Source organism: Salvelinus namaycush, chromosome 26, assembly GCF_016432855.1.
Source record: "Salvelinus namaycush isolate Seneca chromosome 26, SaNama_1.0, whole genome shotgun sequence".
In the NCBI taxonomy this organism is placed as follows: Eukaryota; Metazoa; Chordata; class Actinopteri; order Salmoniformes; family Salmonidae; genus Salvelinus; species Salvelinus namaycush.
The window spans coordinates 37,135,800-37,154,521 of record NC_052332.1 but is presented as its reverse complement, the minus strand read 5'-3'; the positions used below and the strand labels follow the sequence as shown (position 1 = coordinate 37,154,521).

The 18,722-nt window shown below is 42.0% G+C and overlaps 1 protein-coding gene across 1 annotated transcript in view; it reads left to right on the top strand.

Annotated features, from left to right (window-relative positions):
- Window positions 1-7,023: 7,023 nt before the first annotated feature.
- ssh2b (slingshot protein phosphatase 2b) overlaps window positions 7,024-18,722 on the top strand; it is a 43,825-nt gene continuing 32,126 nt past the window's right edge. The window contains exons 1-2 of the mRNA XM_038965347.1: window positions 7,024-7,210; window positions 15,444-15,487. Of these exons, the coding sequence (XP_038821275.1) occupies window positions 7,148-7,210; window positions 15,444-15,487 (107 nt within the window). The 5' untranslated portion in view covers window positions 7,024-7,147. The remainder of the gene's footprint in view (window positions 7,211-15,443; window positions 15,488-18,722) is intronic.

The following is an 18,722-nucleotide window of genomic DNA, read 5'->3' as shown; positions in this document are numbered from 1 at the left end:
AGACCAGGTGGGACCGTTCAAGCCAACAAGAGGGGCGATATGAGTGTGAACAACAGGCACAACTCTAATATATTGTTTTTTCAACAACAAAAAGTAAAGTCTCCTACTTATATCAGTACACTCGTAACAACCTAAGCATTATGACACTTATATTAGATTAAATAAACCACACGTAGCAAATAAACCATGCCATTTTTTCGTTAACCAAATTTAACACTCATTGACCTCCATACAAAAACTCCTTGATTGGTGGGCGAAAAAAATGAAATGACGCCACCTGCTGGAAAAGACAGATTTTGGGCCCAGTTATCCCTCTCGCTTTGCCTTTCCCTCTCTGTCACAACCTAGCCCAGAGTTCCCCAACTGGCGGCCCAAGACAAATTTGGCCCGTGGGGTGGTTTTATTTGCTCCCCCAAAATTTTCTGAGGTCTTTTTTTTTTTTTTTAAGACGATGAAAACACCAAGAAATCAGCTTCAAGTGATTTTTATTTTGGAAATCTGTACCAAATGATTCCCCCGCATAATAGAGAGACGTGAATGTATACAAATAATAAATGATAGTTGATTGGATTTATATAGCACTATTCTACTAACTGAGCACTATTCTACTAACTGAGGTACTCAAAGCTCTTTACATAGTAGGGGGAAACTCACCTCATCCACCATCAATGTGTAGCATACACCTCAGTGATGCACAGCGACCATTTTTGTGCCAGAACGCTCACCACACATCAGCTATCAGGTGGAGAGGTGAGGAGTGATATATGCCAATTAGGAATGAGATGGATGATTGGGTGGCCAGGTTGGGAATTTAGCCATGACACTGGGGTGAACACCCCTACTCTTACAATAAGTGCCACGGGAATTTAAATGACCACAGTCAGGACACCCGTTTTAACGTCCCATCCGAAAGACAGCACCCTACGCAGGGCAATGTCTCCAAATGTAATCAAGATTTGAAATTATTATGTTTTAGTCCAATATTATATCTGCTTGGGCTTCTTGCGGTAAATTTGCAGTCTAAAAATTGTTTTTATTATGTTCACGACCAAAGACCATCCGCTCAAGAAATGATTGGCCCGCGGCTGAATCTAGTTGATGATCCCTGACCTAACCCAAAGGCTGGCAGATGGCGATATTAGTTCTTTCATCGTACTGTCCAAAAGGGAATGCATGCAGTCAACTATACGTTCGTATCCCCCGTGGACCGGTTCGTACATAAAACATTCTCCATTCAGGCTGCAAAGGCATCGATTTCGTCCTTAAATTTCTTTATGAAACACAATTTTCCACCACCATGCTAGATTAGCTAATGACTGTCCTGCTTAGCTAATGTCTGTCCTGGACGTTGCGTATCGCGTTCACCTAATCAAGTTGCAGCAGTCTTTTATCTTGAAACACCAGAGCAGAGGTGAAAAAAACAGAGTCCTGCAATTGTCTGAACTTTTTGAATTTTTTGAATTTTTGAATTGCAATTGCAATTGTCTGAACGCGATACGCAACATTCAGGACTAGCATTAGCTAATCTAGCATGGTTGTGGAGAATGAAATGGTGTTTCATAAATAAAGTATGCAAATTTTCCCCCAAAAAATCCGTCTTCTCGCCATTAAATCGAGGATACGAGTGTAAAGCCGGGTGCATGCATTCCTTTTGGACCGTAAGAGGAAAACGACTCAATATCGCTATCTGCCAGCCTTTGGGCTACAGCACAACCGATAATTCCTATTTGGAGATGAGGAAGGCTTGAAAAAAACAACGTTTTTATTGCATTTAATTACCGTAAAACCATAACAATTTCATGGGTTGTTGGCTCTCCACCACCATGCCAGTTCTCCTTAGTAATACCATACCACTAATACCCACGCTTTCTCACTTTCTCTGATTGTCATTATCTCTGCTGAGATCAGTGTGCTCAGAGAGCTACCCTGTGATTAAAGCTGGGGCGTTGATTCCCTCCGGACTCTTCCGTTGTCTCTCCTGAGTGACTGTAAACCTCAACAGCATTATCCCTGTCGTAATCCAAATCTCATCTCCCGTACTCTCTGCTGCCACTGTTGTTTATCCCCTCACAAAGACAGAGAGACTCTGCTGCTCAGGCAGAAGGACTACCAGGGATGGATGGATAAATAGAGCACGAGTGTATTCATTAGCACACACTCTAGCAAAAAAGAAAACAAGGTTTTGTTTAGGTTTGTTTCCATTTGGTACACCTCAGAGCTCTCTCTCTTTTTTTCTGTGTGTTATAGCTCTTGCAGGTTGCTAAGTACTGAAATGGGTGGGGCCAGCGCTACTGAAACATGAACTATGTGTGTTACAATTTATTTTCACGTAGTCATGTTCTTTCACACATGCATAATTGTGTGGTGAAGCAATTAACAACAACTAAACAACCTAACAAAACAAACTGATTTCTGGCCATTGTGTCAAACAGCCTTCTTAATGGGAAGTTTTGTCAGGGTGTTTGAATTCAACTGGTTAGTTTATATGACTATGTCTCCTCTTCACCACTCATAAAGAGCTGTCTCCTTTTCACCACTCATAAAGATCTGTCTCCTCTTCACCACTCATAAAGATCTGTCTCCTTTTCACCACTCATAAAGATCTGTCTCCTCTTCACCACTCATAAAGATCTGTCTCCTTTTCACCACTCATAAAGATCTGTCTCCTCTTCACCACTCATAAAGATATGTCTTCTCTTCACCACTCATAAAGATCTGTCTCCTTTTCACCACTCATAAAGATCTGTCTCCTCTTCACCACTCATAAAGATATGTCTCCTCTTCACCACTCATAAAGATATGTCTCCTCTTCACCACTCATAAAGATATGTCTCCTCTTATCTTCTCCACTCATAAAGATATGTCTCCTCTTCTCTTCACCACTCATAAAGAAATGTCTCCTCTTCACCACTCATAAAGATCTGTCTCCTCTTCACCACTCATAAAGATATGTCTCCTCTTCACCACTCATAAAGATATGTCTCCTCTTCACCACTCATAAAGATATGTCTCCTCTTCACCACTCATAAATATATGTCTCCTCTTCACCACTCATAAAGATATGTCTCCTCTTATCTTCTCCACTCATAAAGATATGTCTCCTCTTCTCTTCACCACTCATAAAGAAATGTCTCCTCTTCACCACTCATAAAGATATGTCTCCTCTTCACCACTCATAAAGATATGTCTCTTATCTTCTCCACTCATAAAGATATGTCTCCTCTTCACCACTCATAAAGATATGTCTCTTATCTTCTCCACTCATAAAGATATGTCTCCTCTTCCCTTCACCACTCATAAAGATATGTCTCCTCTCCTCTTCACCACTCATAAAGATATGTCTCCTCTTCACCACTCATAAAGATATATCTCCTCTCCTCTTCACCACTCATAAAGATATGTCTCTTCTCCACTCATAAAGATATGTCTCCTCTCCCCTTCACCACTCATAAAGATATGTCTCCTCTTCTCTTCTCCACTCATAAAGATATGTCTCCTCTTCTCTTCTCCACTCATAAAGATATGTCTTCTCTTCACCACTCATAAAGAAATGTCTCCTCTTCTCTTCACCACTCATAAAGATATGTCTCCTCTTCTCCACTCAAAGATATGTCTCCTCTTCTCTTCACCACTCATAAAGATATGTATCCTCTTCTCTTCACCACTCATAAAGATATGTCTCCTCTCCCCTTCACCACTCATAAAGATATGTCTCCTCTCCGCTTCACCACTCATAAAGATATGTCTCCGCTTCACCACTCATAAAGATATGTCTCGTCTTCTCTTCACCACTCATAAAGATTTGTCTCCTCTTCTCTTCACCACTCATAAAGATGTCTCCTCTTCTCTTCACCACTCATAAAGATATGTCTCCTCTTCTCAACTCTTAAAGATATGTCTCCTCTTCTCTTCTCTTCACCACTCATAAAGATATGTCTCCCCTTCTCAACTCTTAAAGATATGTCTCCTCTTCTCTTCTCCACTCATAAATATATGTCTCCTCTTCTCTTCACCACTCATAAAGATATGTCTCCACTCCTCTTCACCACTCATAAAGATATGTCTCCTTTTCTATTCTCCACTCATGAAACTATCTCTCCTTTTCACCACCCATGAAGGGTTTGCTTCTCTGTTGGAGAAGACTCGACAGAGCAGCAAATCCCTCTCATGGAGATAAAGCACAGTATAGTGGTTTAGGATAAAAACTATTTACATTGGATGTTTGCTCATGTGTGTCTGTTTGAGTAAACAGGTGTTGTCCATGTGCGTATTGGTTGTCTAAACAAAACTTTGTTTTGCATCAGAACCATCCTTTAAAACAAAACAGACATTTGAACATAGCCAGAATTATAGGACAATGCACACTATATTGTTTATGTAGACCTATATTGCTGTTGTTGAGCACATTGTATTATGGGGGATAGGGGCTACAGGAAGAGGAAGTGGTGGAGGTGGCGATACACTTCCTGCTGACATAACAGCTGTGTGTGTGGATGGTGTGAATTTAGTGAGTGTCCCTAATGGCACCCTATTCTCTATTTAGTGCACTAGTTTTGAACAGAGAACCTGGTCAAAACTAGTGCACTATAGATAGTATAGTTTGCCATTAGGACCACATCGGGATTTCGAAATTCAACGGAGGGCCGAACAGATTTTGTTTTCAGGCCAAAAATCAATCCAAAATCATGGTCATTAATTTTCTCAATCCAAAATCATGGGCATTAATATGGAGTTGGTCCCCCCTTTTGCTGCTGTAACAGCCTCTTCTGGGAAGGCTTTCTACGAGATGCTGGAACATTGCTGTGGGGACTTGCTTCCATTCAGCCACAACAACATTAGTGAGGTCGGGCACTGATGTTGGACGATTAGGCCTGACTCGCAGTCGGCATTCCAATTCATCCCAAAGGTGTTCGATGGGGTTGAGTTCAGGGCTCTGTGCAGGCCAGTCAGGTTCTTCCACACCGATCTCGATAAACCATTTCTGTATGGATCTCGCTTTGTGCACAGGGGCATTGTCATGCTGAAACAGGAAAGGGCCTTCCCCAAACTGTTCCCACAAAGTTGGAAGCACAGAATCGTCTAGAATGTCATTGTATGCTGTAGCGTTAAGATTTCCCTTCACTGGAACTAAGGGGTCTAGCCCGAGCCATGAAAAAATATTACAGTTGGCACTATGCATTGGGGCAGGTAGCGTTCCCCTGGCACCAGCCTGTCCCAGATTCGTCTGTCGGAATGCCAGATGGTGAAGCGTGATTCATCACTCCAGAGAACATGTTTCAACTGCTCCAGAGTCCAATGGCGGCAAGCTTTACACCACTCCAACCGACGCTTGGAATTGCGCATGGTGATCTTAGGCTTGTGTGTGACCGCTCGGCCATGGAAAGCCATTTCATGAAGCTCCCGATGAACAGTTCTTGTGCTGACATTGCTTCCAGAGGAAGTTTGGAACTCTATATTGAGTGTTGCAACCGCAGACAGCTGATGCAATGGCTATTCCCTTCAGCACTTAGTGACATCTTCTACCTACTTGCGGTTAAAGAGAGTAGCAGCATAGTGCAAGCTCAGACAGGCAGCGAGACTTGTGCCACAGGAGCTAAGAAACACAGTCTTGACTTTCTCCCTCAGATTCACCGTGCTCACTAGTTCAAAACTGAGCTGATAGTGGATAATGTAGGGTTTCAATCCAAACCTTTGTCCTGAAGACCCACTGCATATAATAATAATAATTTATTCAACTTATATAGTTTTCAAAGACTCTCAAAGCACACAAAAAAGGCAAGTAAGTTCTCCCATGGCAACCTGCTCCTCCACACAATCCACTGGCTTCCAGTCGAAACTCGTATCTATTACAAGACCATGGTACTTGTCTACAGAGCAGCAAGAGGAACTTCCCCACTCTACCTTCAGGCTATGCTCAAACCCTACACCCCAACCTGAGCACGCCTTTCTGCCAGCTCTGGTCTCTTGGCCCTGCCACTCCTACGGGAGGACAGCTCCCGCTCAGCCCAGTCCAAGCTCTTCTTTGTCCTGGCACCCCAGTGGTGGAACTAGCTTTCCCCTGACGTTAGGACAGCAGAGTTCCTGCCCATCTTCCAAAAACATCTGAAACACTACCTCTTCAAAGTATCATAAATACCCCCCCCCCCCCACCCCACCCCCAAAAAATACATCCTTTCAGAAACAAACACTTGCACTTGACTTTTTTCCACCCTTACTAGCTATGACTTTGCTGGTAGCTACTTTATTGAGGAAACATGAATATACTATGACTGCGATATGTGGTTATCTTACCTAGCCCTGTAAGTCGCTCTGGTTAAGAGCATCTGCTAAATGACTAAAACGACAATGTAAATCCAGCAGAAGACAAGTCAGACAGCCATGTTTATTATTATTCTAGATGGAGAGTGTGGGAAATCACTTCATAGCCTACACTAAGAGGTATACTACAAAGAAGGCTCAACGAGTTAGCCAGCTAACTAAGAAAATATGTGTTTTTTGTTGTTGAATCAATTAGACTATGCCCATTTCAAGCTTATCTTTCATCCAACCTGACAGAGCTTGAGAGGATCTGTAGAGAAGAATGGGAGAAACTCCCCCAAATACAAGTGTGCCAAGCTTGTAGTGTCATACCCAAGAAGACTCGAGGCTATAATCGCTGCCAAAGGTGCTTCAACAAAGTACTGAGTAAAGGGTCTGAATACTTATGTAACTGTCATATTTCATTCTTATTTTTTGTTTAATACATTTGAAAAAATTAAATAAAAACAGTTTTTGCTTTGTCATTATGTAGTATTGTGTGTAGATTGATGAGGAATAAAAACAATTTAATACATTTTAGAATAAGGCTATAATGTAACAAAATGTGGAAAAAGTGAGGGGGTCTGATTACTTTCCGAATGCACTGTATACCCCTCTGGTGTATTGTCTGCTGCTTTGTCTGTTTCCAGCACGGGTTAATCGGAATTAACAGCTGGCGGTTGCTGCGCATGCGCTGATCATCCATACAGAGGAAATAGCCGGGGAGTAGGTAGCTGCCTGAGAACGAACGAGCGAGCGAATACCATGGGTACAGCTGGTTTCTCTTGAAACAATTATGACCGTCTTTCCGTTGTCGCTTTCTCTCAGGTATCTGTTTCCCGGTCGCTGAATGGCGCTGGTTACCGTGCAGCGCTCGCCGACCCCCAGCACCAGTTCCAGCCCCTGTGTTTCGGTAAGCCACGGTCGTTTCGACCCCCCAACCATCGAATCTCTCGCTCGTAGCTTTGGGTTGATTTCCGCTGTTTTTGCGGACTGTACATAACTGCCTTTGTACTTGTACGCATGCGTAAAATGTATATTCAATTTGGAATACAGTAGCAAATGTATCAGTCTAAATGTGATGTATTATAGCTATCTATCACTGTTGCAACAAATTTACCAAGCACAGATAATGAAACGTATGTTAAATCGTATCACATCTTTAGTATGGTTTCATGAGGAGAAATATAGGCTACATTTTGTCTGGTAGGTTTCGTCAGCTACTACTGACATCGCGACGTAACTTACACGCCGGTAAACCCAGGCTACTAGACACATCAGCGAGTGACCGTAGTCTACTGTAAAATGGGCAGGTTCGCTCACTAGAATAACTGGCCTCCCCAAGTCATCAAAAAACACTTTATCAGACCAGGAACATGGTTTGGTCACTTTCTTTGTTTCCTGGAATAAACCGTGACCCGTTTCTCGTTGGAGAAGTAACTAACTAAAGCCACATTTCCTGCTCTTCAGTATGATATAAAGCCTTGTGGTACTCGTGACGCGTATGAATGCGGGTAATTTACAAGTCTCTAGACTGTTGTGTCGTTGGCATGTAAACTAGTAGTTTATTGCCTTGACCGGTGTAGACGTATTATCTATCTATGCAAAGCAGCTGAACCGGGTTCCGGTATTTACACACCGCCTGTGTGCCTTGTGCCTCATTACAGAAGCCTGTCAGGCAATGAGGAAGCAAGAGTTCATGCTGCACATTGCTAAATAGTGCTCTGGGTTCCTGCATGGTCCAAGGGTCACTTGCATAATAGTGAGTGCTAGTAGTTGTAGGCTGCCTGAAGAACCAGATAACTATTCACTCAACATACAATGTGTCTGTCTTGGGTACAGTGTAGTATTATCTGTCAACCTTGCCAGAATATTCCAACTGTTACGCTTGTTTTTACTGAACTGCACTGGGGTCGGAACGCAATCATGGAGCTGGCACGAGATATGGGTCGAAAAAACAAACCTCAGGTGTGCCATTCCATAATTGCTGCTGTGGCTAATGCTAGCTAGCGTGAGGATGAAAATTGCAGTTTTCTGGTAAAACCAGCAGCATTTTGACTCCCGTGCAGCTCAGTATAAACAAGTGTAAAGTAGGCTCAGTATCTTCTAGCAGCTATCAATCACATTTATTTATAAAGCCCTTTTTTTACATCAGCCGATGTCACAAAATGCTATACAGAAGCCCAGCCTTAAACCCCAAACAGCAAGCAATGTAGATGTAGAAGCACGGTATAATGCCACTACTCCAACGATCAATCCCTCTCATTCTTTCTCTTCAGCTCTTGAATGCCACAAGTGGAGCAATAGTAGTGGTTCACTTCTCAGGACTACGTCCCTCATTGGGTGCTCTGCCTTTAGAAAGTACTCTTACTCTACATTTCTCACAATGTAGATAATAAGAAACTGCAGCAACCCTACTTTTTTTTTAAACAAAGGGGGAAAAATCTGCCAATTTTCTGCCTTTTTACATACACAACAAGTTATGTGTATCTCCCCTATTCTGTGTTTTCATCTAAACCAGAAGTCTGTTGGGCCGAAGTAAAATGGTAGGACTTCATTGCGATGTTATCAGATCACGATATATTGTGAGTAACACCTTGATCTCATGAGGATGCGAGATTAGTCATAACACCAGTCAATGCCACAAACTCACCAGAGTTTGAGTGTTTGTGCTCTGGTGAGTCAGTCAGTGTCAGCTTATCGGGGAAGCAGCTCTGTGTTATGGCGTAACAGTTTAGTTGCCGAAGATGCCTCAAACTAAGGTAAACCACTACCATGGTTGTTGTTGTCAGTCTGTCCTTGAACTGTCTGTTTCGACCAGTTGAGCCTGTTTGGAGTCAAAGACAGTACTGATTTGGCGGTCTGGGGGGACAGAAAGAAATACAACCTGTCATTTGCTTTTAGCTCTCTCAAAACAAGCAGTGTGAACTGAGGTTGTGTTGTTGAGTTATGTTGCAGAACGTTCCTCAACGGCATTGTGATCTTGGACATGACCGTGTCATTGACGTCTCTCTCTCTGCCTTCCCCCAGCTGAACAGGTTCTGTGAGTGAGGCCAGATGATAGCCTTGCCTTGCTTACGCTCCCCCTGCCCTCCACACAGGACCCCAGAAACAATAGCTGCTACTTCTGCAAAAGCTAATGGGGATACAAATAAATGCACATCTATCTATCCTTTGTGTAGACCCAAGAGGAGTAGCTGCTGCATCAGCGAATGGGGATCCTAATGAACAAAACCCACAACGCATACATGCGCTGTGTCCCATGGCTGGGTGGTGGTGTGTGAGGTGTCTTGTGAGATGCCCACTGGGTCTTCTCGCTCTCTAGAACCCCATGGTGAACCTGGCCAGCTCCAATACAGTGTTGCTATGACAATGAGAGCCAGACACACACACACTGCTGCTGTAATACTCCATGGAGTCAAGGGATTCCTACACTCAGTAGATCACCCTTCTCTGCCTAAGTGGTCAAAGTGGACAACGTTGAATGGCGGTGGGGATTCACCTCATCCCCTACCGTCCTATCCTGCAGATGCCTCACAACACACTACTTTTTTATTAATTTATATATTTTTAAAACAATCCAAAACATATATACAGACACACACATCTACAACATCACACCTGCCCAAACCCACCTGTTCTTACCCCTATCTCCTGCACTACTCTCCGGCCAACATGTCCTCAAATCCAACACTCTTAATATTTTAGATAATGAAGCATAGGATTTTTCCATTGTCTTAAAGATGGAGGATATTGATTGACTGTTAAGTATAAAACATTTTTTTAAAGATAATTGAGGTGAAGTTTATCATCCAACCCATCGGGTATCTCACTGCCCCGTCATATGACATGTCTTGAACTACATGCACACATTTCCATTCACCTTGAGGGTTTTGCATGTATGTAAATGTCCCGACCGGAGGAATCTGTGCTTCTCCTCTCACTTCCTGTCCAGACAAACACAAAAACCTGTCCCCATCCTGGTATCTGTCCACACTGACCAACACACACACTCCATTTTCGGTAACCAAACCCTGAACCACACTGTCTCCCCACTCTTCATGAATTTCCATTTTGAGGCTCTGGTCATAATATCTTCGCTCAGCCATATACATTAATGGTTCTCTTTTTTTCCTTTTTTTTGTTGTTGCAAAAATAGAAGCATAAAATATATACTAGTGGAGTATAATGTGTTACAGCTGTGTTAAGATGGAGGTCAGTGTTTTCCCTGTATGCATTTAGCAGAGGTGCATTGCAGTTGATAAATAATGGCCCCCACTGCATTTTTTTAAAATAAAAAATAAATGTATATATTTTGGGGAAATTATTTAAGATGGTAAAATGTTTTCCGTGTAAATTTAAGCGATTAAAACCAGATAAAGTATGTAGGAAAGATAATGGAGCTATATTTTTTTAAATAAGATCATCTTTGAGAACTAACAATCACCAAAATAAAAACTAGACAGTCAGGGAGAATGTAAACATGTTTGTGTGTGAATCTTTTTCTCTCGGACCGCGCCTTATAAACAGACTGAGGTCATTTTCCTGGAGAGGGTGAGCAAATTGAATCCAGGCTGAACGGCTCGTCTCTGCTCTAATAGGGGTAGTTAAACTGCATAGCCTGTTGCACGCAGTCATTCTCTGTGTGTGTGTGAGAGAGAGAGTTTGTCATTCTCTGGTGTGTGTGTGTGACACAGAGAGAGTTGGTCATTCTCTGGTGTGTGTGTGTGTGTGTGTGACAGGGAGAGAGTTGGTCATTCTCTGGTGTGTGTCAGTGCAAGGGTTGGATTGGTTACTTTCTAAATGTAATCAGTGAAGTAACTTTTGGATTACCCAAACTCAGTAAAGTAATCAAAAATGAATATTACCAATTGAACAACATATATTGCAGGATAAATCAATGTTAGATACATAGTTACTGGGTGTTGCATTTGACTTGATGGGTTGCACATCTAGTCTTCTAAACCCATTGCTTTCTCCTACAGATAATAATTTGATTAGGCTATATCTCCACATTAAAAACCAAAGTCTGTATAATTTCCAGTCATTCCAATTCATTAAATACCCCTTGATCTTCAAGCCTTGGAAATATAGATTAGCCCGATTGTTTAACCTGAGCATAATCTAAAAACTAATGACTTATTAGCCTACTCAATTGTAGAGATAAATCTTTTTTGTAAATACTGTAGAACTATTTGGTGAAATGTGCATTGTGGCTGCATGAACAGTCAAGTGAAATATTATTTTTTTTCCCTGAAGAGAGGTCGGGGGGGGGGCCCCCCAGATAGCATAAGAACACATCATAAGCTATGGCCAAATGTGTAGAATTGCAGGAAATTAGCTTTAACGGTAGACTTTGGGCATGAAAAACGGCCCATCTCCTATTCCTTCCTCAATTTTCAAACAGAAATGGGGTATGCCTTTGGTGGTTCATCGACGTGTTATTCTAGTCATGCGCGCCATGACCGACGTACAGAAGCTAGTGTGTTAGCTAAGCTTGCCACTTGTAGCTAGCCAGTAACTCCTCCAGTATATGTTGACGTCATTTCACAGGATTTGGGGGAGGGTGGGTTCTACTAAGTTATATGGGATTGTTTTGAGAGGTTCATACAAAGGATAATTTTGCTATTTGATGTATCAAAAAATATATACAATAATTTGATTTAAACATTTTATTTAGCTGTACTGCTATTAGCCCATAAAAACGCATTGAATAACAGATTCACTACATGGAACTGATAGACACCCCCAAAAAATCAAACGGAAGTTTGTTCCGATATATCTCAGGATATAGGACAGACACAAGAAAGATCAGGAAACATTACTAATAAAAATAATAACCCCTTATTTTTGTCACTAAAACGTTTCCATATATAATTCCATACATTTTTTTTGACTGGTACCAGGGGGCCTTCAGACAAGTCTTGTGAGGCCCGTGGGTGTCCTAGAGAAAACAACTAACATGTTCGTGTTCCCGAGAGTCTCACCTTTACACAGATTAGTGTGTAGCCCAAACTGTTCACCGCCTAAAGACAGAAGTTGTCAGATCGGCTGTACCGACTTCAGATGAGTCTCAAGACAGAGAACGCCATCGCGAGAGTCTAATCTTTCCTTACAGGGTTCATAATAGTTTGTTGGCCGAACCGTTCAAACAGTACAGAATACCAATTTTCGGGATGTCTCATGGTCTGACAAGCACCGCTCTGTCACCGCAATGCGGTGGATTGAGACGCGTCAAATGCAAAAAAAACAGATACATCTAGCTTAAACTGACATATTTTTATGGGATTTAAAAAAAATAATTATGATTAGATTTCTGTGGGGGCATGGATATTGACTCTAGGGGTTTAACAGAATCTGAACTTTTTAAAAGTGTGATTTTCACTGGACTGTTACTTTAAAACTGCAACATTTTCTCTCAGCCTCATGGCAAACTGTGTAGAGTAGCAGAAAATTAGCACGTATCCGTCCACTTATACTGTGGTTTCAAAATCCTCATCAAAATCCCCCAGAAAATGGGCATGATAAGTCAAGTCAAACTGTGTAGAATTGCAGGAAATGCATTTTTAAATGTAAAATAAAAATTTAGGGGGATAAAAACATATCTAATTGATGGGATACACAAGCTACATTCCTTGCCAAATGATGACAGTTTTATCACGAATTCTAAATGGACTGGTTGATTGAAGTAGGAAAATGTGTTCCGACAACGAGCTGCAGTTTTGGAATAATTACGTCTTGTCTATTTTCCACTTTAGGAACTGCTAGAGCCATTCAGAATTGGTTAGCTTAGGCTACAACCCCCCTTAACATAAACAGGTCCCACACTGAAAATATGCAAAAACATTTCATTTTGATAAAGGCCGAGCGTATTTTCACCAGAATCTTTTAAGCATATGCCCACAACTGCAGACCATGCCAGCCTAGGACCTCCACATCTGGCTTCTTAACCTGCAGGATTGTCTGAGACCAGACCATTGTCTGAGACCAGGCACCCAGACAGCTGATGTAACTGTGGGTTTGCACAACCAAAGATTTATGTACAAACTGTCAGAATGCGTCTCAGAGAAGCTCATCTGAATGCTCGTCGTCCTCACCAGTGTCTTGACCTGACTGCAGTTCGGCGTCGTAACCAACTTCAGTATGTAAGTGCTTACCTTCGATGGCCACTGGCACACTGGAGAAGAGTGTTCTTCAAGGATTAATCTGGGTTTCAACTGTTCCGGGCAGATGGCAGACAGCGTGTATGGTGTCCTGTGGTCGAGCAGTTTGCTGATGTCAGCGTTGTGAACAGAGTGCCCCGCGGTGGGGTTATGGTATGGGCAGGCATAAGCTACGGACAACAAACACAATTGCATTTTATTGATGGCAATTTGAATGCACAGAGATACTGTGACGAGATCCTAAGACCCATTGTCGTGCCATTTATCCGCTGCCATCACCTCATGTTTCAGCATAATGTACAGCCCCATCTCGCAAGGATCTGTACACAATTCCTGGAAGCTGAAAATATCCCAGTTCTTCCATGGCCTGCATATTCACCAGACATGTCACCCATTGAGCATGTTTGGGATGCTCTGGATCGACGTGTACGACGTTCCAGTTCCTGCCAATATCCAGCAACTTCGCACAGCAATTGAAGAGTGGGACAACATTCCAGAGGCCACAATCACAGCATAAGATGCACCTGTGTAATGCTGTTTAATCATCTTCTTGATATGCCACACCTGTAAGGTGGATGGATTACCTTGGAAAATTATAAATTCTCACTAACAGGCATGTAAACAAATTTGTGCCCCAAAAATTGAGAAATAAGCTTTTTGTATATGTGGAACATTTCTGGGATCTTTTATCTCAGTTCATGGGACCAACACTTTACATGTTGAATTTATATTTTTGTTCAGTATACTTACCAAGTTAGCCAACCCTTCCCTTCCTAAACTTAACCCTAACCCCTAGCCTAGCTAACGCATTTGGTGGGTCATCATAGTGGTCTCTGACTTGTGGTCAGACTCACTCAGGCGAAACTAACTTAAACTTGCACCTTTTTTCAATGCTTATTTCAATGTCATTAGCTAGGTTTCCATCCAATTTGCAACCAATTTTCATGCGAATTTTCTAAAAATGTACATATGGCGTGTTTTTTCACACAAGATGTTTCCATCAAACTGACTTATTGCGGATACAAATCTGTGCGTGAAGATGTATACACATAAAAATAAAGGTTCAATTTCCAGGTACCAAATGGAAAAATACAAGTTAAATGGGTTTCCATCGCATTTTCAACTCTACTGATGGTTTGGTCACATACTGTTGTGTTATAAAGCAAATGTGCCCACTCTGGTCTAGGCTGGTGTGCTCTAGCCAACTGCTCAACAGGTCACATATACAGTGCGGGTACGGCTACCGACAATGAAACTATGGATAAGAGCAATTTTATTTTTATTTGTCAAATGGTAGCCACATCGATTATGTCACCAGAATACGACCCTCAATATGTATTGGAAAGGAGCATCAAGCTCATCACGTGCACTTTCACCACCCTGTGAAGTTCATCATAATTTATTTAATATGTAGTTTAATAAACTGCATGCTTTCCTGAGTCGTAGTGGGAGGACCACACAACATATCGCGTGACTCCAAGTTTATTTCGAAATGAATATTATATCAATATTTGTGCATAAAGGCGTTTTCCACCGCAATTTCTCACATAATTAATTGTATCGACAAAAATAAATCCCACGATGTCAACAAATAAATTGTCTGTTAGCAATTTATAAAATTGTACTGGCATATTGTGTTTCCATCAGCCCGGTCATGATTTTTTTTTTTTTTATTCATCCACATGAAATGGTTGGATGGAACCCTGATTATTGAAACAGAAAGGTGTCAGAAAAATGGTGCAAACATTCTTTCTGAATTGAAAAGTTACCCTAGAAATAATCATGTATTTCTTCAAACGTATCTGTCAATCTGATTACAATATTTTTGCTGGTAAGGTAGTGGATTACAGTTATAACACTTTTTAAAAAATCAGTTAAATGGGATCCATTACTCCCCAACTGGTCAGTGTGAGAGTTGGTCATTCTCTGGACTAGCTGACCACACTGATGTTGTGTTAACCATCTGTGTGTTTCTCTCCTCAGGAGTCTGGCAGTGGGGAGGATGACCGGCGCTCTCAGCCTAGGAGGTAAGACAGACACACACCCCCTGACATCATCACTCTTGTTTGTGACACTACAAATGTCACTCTGTGCCATTGTGACATCAGAGAGAGACCATGTGCAATTGTGAAATCAGAGAAATGTGGCAGTAAGCAGGTTTTCATTGACCCAGGTTTATTCGACAAAAGCAATGTTGCAAATAAAAATCATTGAGACGTGTAATGGAAATGGAATATATAAATATATAGGATACATTTTCTAAAGATCGACAACATTTTTATCTGTTCGACGGGTGGATTTTTCTTCTGTCTAAATTGTATTGTGGCAAATGACGTTGGAAACAGTTTTTTGAATAAATTATGATTGAAGAATAATTTTGAAGGTACGCAGGGCACGTGATGTCACTGCGTAACTATAAAGCTCACTCCACAATAGGTACCGTGTTTAAAACAACTGGGACCTCGGGAAAAATAGGTCAAATCATGACATCAGTGATCTTCAGGTCAGAAAGTCAGAGTTCTAGAAAGAGGCCCGAGTTTCCGAGTCGGATGGCTGTACAAATCGATTTTTTTCTCAGTCGGAGCTTGTTTTCCCCCCCCCAGAGTTCTCAGTTCTGAATGCACTGAAGTCTGCTATTTCGGAGTTCCGAGTTTCCAGTTGTTCTGAATGCACTGAAGTCTGCTATTTCGGAGTTCTGAGCTTCCAGTTGTTCTGAATGCACTGAAGTCTGCTATTTCGGAGTTCCGAGCTTCCAGTTGTTCTGAATGCGTTTTGAATGTGTGTTTCTTTTCAACTATAAGCATTTTTCTTTGTAGGACAAGAATTGTCCTGACTTTCAAGAATGCTTAGAATTGCTTCGCCTTGCTTTTCTAGTTGGCTGGCAGGTTTCACCTTCCAATTAGTTCAGATCTACAGGAGTGCAAGTCTCACCATGGCACGGACCATGGCGATACGATGGCACATGATTCATTATTAGAATATGGCAAATATTAGCCAATTATTGCATTCTATCTATGCTGGCTTTCGCGGACTACCTGAGACATGAAACCGATAGGTGGGAGGGAAATGTATTAATGCACAGTTTGCCTAAAGGGGAAGTGGAAACACTTCAACCACAACATTTTCATTCAACAAAATTATTTTTTAGGTGTGATGTCATTATGTCCAGCTGTTTTCATCGACACAAGATAGTTCAATGGAAACGCACCCTAGCAGGCAATTGTCACATGTATTTTCTATGCAAACTTTCTAAATCGACAAATCACTGGACAAGTTAATGGAAACATAGCTGGTGACCTCAAGCAGCACCCGTGTCAGCGTTCTGTCCTTTGTGATTGAGACTCCATAAAGAACTCCTGTGCTAAAGAACTGTCCTGTGTGATTGTAACATCACAATGCGGTTCTCCCTTTGTTGCCTAGACCAGTGAGTGTCTGAGCTGTGGAGTCGTTGTAGATCAGGTTTGTCTTGTCTCTGTCCACCACAGACTCCAGCTCTCAGGTAACATTGCCTTCTGCTCCTGTGTTCCTCTGTGTGTTTACAAAACAAAGTCGGTACTAGGGCTTCATCTCTTCCCAATGCTTTATTTGTCCCATTTTTTTGTCAGAAAGGCTGTCAATATTGCCACTGCAGTTCTCTGACTGTCAACTAGAGAGCAGTGTAGCTTGTCAGAGTCTGTCAGGATGTGGGCCAAAATAATTAGAACAGAACATGGATCACAGGCCAGTTTGGTGTTTCTGTTATCGCACTGAGAGAGCTGTCAGTGTTTGTGCAGCTGGGAGTGAAATCAATATTCACAAGGAGCAGCAACGTGTGTGTGTGCGCGTGTGCGTACACTTTTGAATTGTGTGTGCCTTCTCATTAAAAGAGGATACAAATCACTTTAGAAAAATATATTTTTTTATGTTATCTATTCAACAAAAAAACATGGAAGCAGCTCACACAGCACGCTGAAGAAGGCTGTAAAGCCGAAACGTCTGTGTACGCTATCCCTGATGCAGTGAAAATAATTAAAAACATTGAGTAATGAAGTAAGCTTTATACAACATCCTTTTTGAGTGTGGACCCATCACACCCCTTTGTTTGAGCAGCTCACACTATGGAAAGTATTTTATCAACACACACACATGCTGCTGTTTTCAGCCACTCCAGATTTAACCTTTTCAGGCGAACTCTTCGAGTGGATCCTATTTCCAGATGCTGCCTGCCTGGGGTTGTTTGTGCGTCCTGGTGTGCTGCTAAGTGCAAATGGTGTAGCGTTTTAACGGGACGAACATGGGTCGTCATAATACCCTTTACACTGTCAGATGGACCTGTGTGTGTCAATATACTGTACCTGGACTAGATGGGCCTAGTTTTGTGTGTGTGTGTTTCTGAGGGTAATCTACTACACTGTGAGAAACACATTGTTTGTGGTCATGTTCAGGAGTGTGTGCATGCATGTGTAGAGCGGGGGGGGGGGGGGGGTTGTATTCATCAGATTGATGTCTTGTGTCTCGACATGTACCTCCTTGACCACTGTTCCAAACATGCTGGCGTAGGTCAACTGGTGTTTTCTCTCCGTTGTTCTATGGAAGGAGCACAGAAGTCGCCAAAACAACATCCAAGGTCTTTTAAAAGCAAATTTGAAGCAAAGTTGTTTTAGTTTGGGACGCAGCAACAGAGGTAAACAGCTGTCCCGCCCCAGCATCTATAATGGAAAGGGATACACTGCTCTGTGTATTGACTGAGTCAGTAGCGGTTGGACATTGTCAACAGGGGGACGTCACTTTTATATTGTTCACTGTAAAAGTCCCCTGGCACAAGTACAGTATTAACGGCTGGCTGGCTGTGTCTGTCTTTGCAAAGTCATAAATTACTGATTTTTATCAAGTCTAATGACACAGCGGTCAGGTGATTGGCCGCCTCAGGCTTGCACAGGTTGTGATTGGCTATGTCAGTTGCGAGGTGTGACTTTCATCAGATACCTTTTATTGTTCTCGATAGATTACGTGCATCCTGCATGCATACAGCATACGTTGTATTGAACCCAGGTTGCCAATGTGACTTGGACTGTACTAGCCCTCTGAGCTAAAGCCACCTCCTCTACACATGTACATACGTTTTATTTGCTCAGATAAAACGACAAACCTCTGCTCTGTATGCAAGGCCCTTCAACAGAAATAGGTTACTGAACAAATGAATCAAACCCTGATATTTACATTTACATTTAAGTCATTTAGCAGACGCTCTTATCCAGAGCGACTTACAAATTGGAAAGTTCA